Below are 3,590 nucleotides of genomic sequence, written 5' to 3'. Positions count from 1 at the left end.
AAGGATATAGTGTGTTAAATTCAACAAACAGACAATGAGAAGAGGGATGATTCCAATGGAATAGTATCTCAGGCAATTTCTGCTAATATTGCTACAGCAAATCCTAACCTTGGGTCTGTGTATGAGCTTCAGTTTAAATTGATGCAAGAGAAGCTAGGAGACATGGGGAGTAATTCTGAACAGTTTGAAACAGCATTGACACCTTATGAACATGGAGAACAAGCCATAATTACTGGGGATAGTGATGTGTTACCAATGGCATGTTCATTTGGAATTGGATCCCCATTACAGATCAAAGTAGATTTACCATTGAAATCTCCTAATCAGGTACTGCAAGATCTCATAACTCATCAGGAGTTGCCATTAGACATATAGAATTCTATGGTGGATAAGCAAAAGCAATATGAGGAGGAAGATGATGATGAATCTACTATAGAAAACTTCAAGGGTGTGATGAGAGAAGGGGATGTAACTCCTACAGTATCTACTAAAAGTGGGAAGAAGGGCAAGAAAAATCAACCTAAAGAGCCAGTACAACCTACAAGAATTTTGCCTAGAAGGGCAACCTCTGGAGCTTCAAGATGATGATTAAAACACTTATATGGAATATAAGGTCTGTTAAAATTCAGAAGGCCTTTCAGAGAGTGATCAATATGCAGAAGGAACATGGTTTTTTCATTGTGGCTCTAATGGAGCCTAAACAAATGAAGAAATTTCTGAACAAATATAGAAGAAGATTAGGCATGGAAGCTGTAATCTCTAATGTAAATTGCAAAATTTGGTTGTTTTTTGATTTTGTTGTGGAATGGGATCTTGTGGTTGACACTGGGCAACAAATTACCATCAGAGTGTATCACCAAGACCTTGGTAAATACATTATAATGACATTTGTATATGCTAAGTATTGTTCCTTAGAGAGACTAGAATTATGGGATAGTCTTTATTGTTTGGCTAGTGATATGGAGCTGCCATGGCTAGTAGGTGGTGATTTCAATGTGGTGTTGGGAGAAGAAGAAAAGATAGGAGGCCTACCAGTATATCCACCAGAATATGAAGACTTTGCATTCTGTGTGTAACTCATGTGAATTGTTTGATTTGGGATTCAAAGGCAGTCATTTTACTTGGTGGAATGGGAGACCAAATGAGGAGTGTATATTCAAGAGACTAGACAGAATCCTGGTGAATATGCCTTTTCAGACTCTTTTTCCTACAATTGAAGTAGAACACCTTATTAGAACAGGTTCTGATCATGCACCATTGTTATTGAGTTGTGGTGAGGAATCTTTGAAGTTTGTTAAGCCCTTTAAGCTTTTGAACTTTTGGGCAAATCATGAGACTTTCCTAGATGTAGTAAGGCAGAACTGGATAGCTGATTTTATAGGGGACCCTTTCTTAATGTTTAAGCAGAAGTTGAAAAGAGTCAAGATTGCTCTTTCAAAGTGGAGCAGGCTGACTTATGGAGACATTTTCAAACAACTGGCAATTAGAGAGGATGTGGTAAGAATCAAAGAGATGTTATTTGAAGAAGATTCATCAATAGCAAATAGAATAGTTCTTCAACAGATCCAAGCAGAGTTGAAGAAATATTTAAACATTGAAGAACAATACTGGAAGCAGAAAGCAGGCATGAGATGGTTTGAGGAAGGGGACAGGAATACTAGGTTCTTTCATAATCATGTTAATGGCAAGAGACAAAAGTTGCAACTAAAAAGGATGAAGGTTGCAGATGATACATGGATTGAATCTCCAGAGGCAATGTCTAATGCTGCAGTGGATTTCTTTTAGAAGCAGTTTACTAAAGAGGGTGATCCTACAAGTTTTGAACTACTGAACAATGTTCCTACAATGGTGACAATGGAACAAAATTTGGAGCTATGTAGACTACCTACTAGAGAAGAAGTAAAGGCAGCAGTGTTTGCATTGAGCAGTGAAAGTGCAAGTGGCCCGGATGGTTTTTCAGGTTTGTTTTTTCAATCATGCTGGGATATAATAGGAGAGGATATACACAAAATGTTGATCTTATTCTTTGAGGGTAATCCATTGCCAAAATCAGTCACTCATACAAATCTTGTGTTACTGCCCAAAAACCAAGAGTTCAAACTTTCTCAGATCTGAGACCTATAAGCTTGAGTAACTTTATTAATAAAGTTTTCTCAAGAGTGGTACATGATAGGCTGGAAAAGGTATTACCTTCTTTGATCTCTCCAAACCAATCAGGTTTTGTCAAGGGCAGGAGTATTTTTGAAAATATTTTGTTAACTCAAGAGATTGTTACTGACATAAGGCTGAGGGGGAAACCTGCTAAAGTGGTGATTAATCTAGACATAGCAAAGGCCTATGATAGGGTCTCATGGAAGTTTTTGTTGCATGTATTAAGGAGGATGGGATTTGATGAATGTTTTATTAATATAGTTTGGAATTTGATCTCTAATAACTGGTATTCATTCATGGTTAATGGACAAGCATCAGGGTTCTTTCACTCATCTAGGAGGGTAAAGCAAGGAGATCCTCTTTCACCCGCCTTATTTATCCTATCAGCTGAAGTATTGTCAAGATCTTTGAATAAACTGTTTGAAGATAGAAAATTCAGGGGTTTTGGAATGCCTAAATGGACTGATCCTTTGAATCATCTAGCCTATGCTGATGATACCATCATATTTGCTTCTGCAAATCCTTATTCATTACAGAGAATAGTGGATATTTTGGTACAATATGAGCAGGTTTCTGGGCAATTGATTGACAAGGCAAAGAGTTCATACTATATGCATACCAAGGTATCTGATATGTTGACAAATGCTGTAGGTAACATCACATGTTTTTCAAAAATGGGAGTTTCCTTTTACCTATCTAGGGTGTCCAATATTCTATTCAAGAAGGAGAAAGGATTACTACAATGATATAAGTCAGAAAGTGAAGGCCAAACTACATTCTTGGAAAGGAAAATTGTTATCATATGGAGGGAAAGCAACATTAATTACCTCTGTGCTACAAAGTATGCCAACACATATACTCTCAGTACTAGATCCACCTAAAAATGTGTTGGAACATTTGCATAAAACATTTGCAAGGTTCTTCTGGAGCAATAAGGCAGAGGGAAGGAGCAGGCATTGGACAAGGTAGCAGAACTTATGTCTCCCTAAAAAAGAAGGAGGGGTAGGTTTTAGATCTCTGATAGATATATTAAAGGCCCTATTTGCTAAACTGTAGTGGAGGTTTAGAACTACCAAAACTCTTTGGTCCAACTTTATGTGGAATAAGTACTGCAAGAAAGAGATTCCAATAGTAGTACAATTCAGAAAAGGATCACATGTCTGGAGAAAAATGTTAGAAGCAAGGGAGGAAGTAAAACATGAGATATTATGGGAGATGAAAAGAGGATCTACAAATGTGTGGCATGAGAACTGGACAGGATTAGGAGCATTATATCATGTTGTACCACCAGAATTTCCCATTAATGAAGAGGTACAAAAAGTAGCTGAGTTGAGAGAGGAGGAGCAATGGAATGATCAACCTCTGGACCAAAATTTCCCTCAAGACATAGCAGAACATATTAGAGGAGAGGTGCACTTTGATGATACAACAGATTGCTG

At 37.5% G+C, this 3,590-nt stretch overlaps 1 protein-coding gene across 1 annotated transcript; it reads left to right on the top strand.

Annotated features, from left to right (window-relative positions):
* The first annotated feature begins 1,185 nt into the window (after positions 1–1,185).
* LOC142163101 (uncharacterized) lies at positions 1,186–1,785 on the top strand. The gene has a single exon (XM_075220355.1). It carries the CDS (start codon positions 1,186–1,188, stop codon positions 1,783–1,785), a length of 600 nt encoding a protein of 199 aa, XP_075076456.1.
* The last annotated feature ends 1,805 nt before the right edge of the window (positions 1,786–3,590 follow it).

This window comes from Nicotiana tabacum, chromosome 8, assembly GCF_000715075.1.
Source record: "Nicotiana tabacum cultivar K326 chromosome 8, ASM71507v2, whole genome shotgun sequence".
NCBI classification, from domain to species: Eukaryota; Viridiplantae; Streptophyta; class Magnoliopsida; order Solanales; family Solanaceae; genus Nicotiana; species Nicotiana tabacum.
The sequence above is the reverse complement of the archived record's forward strand: the minus strand, read 5'-3'. Positions and strand labels throughout refer to the sequence as shown.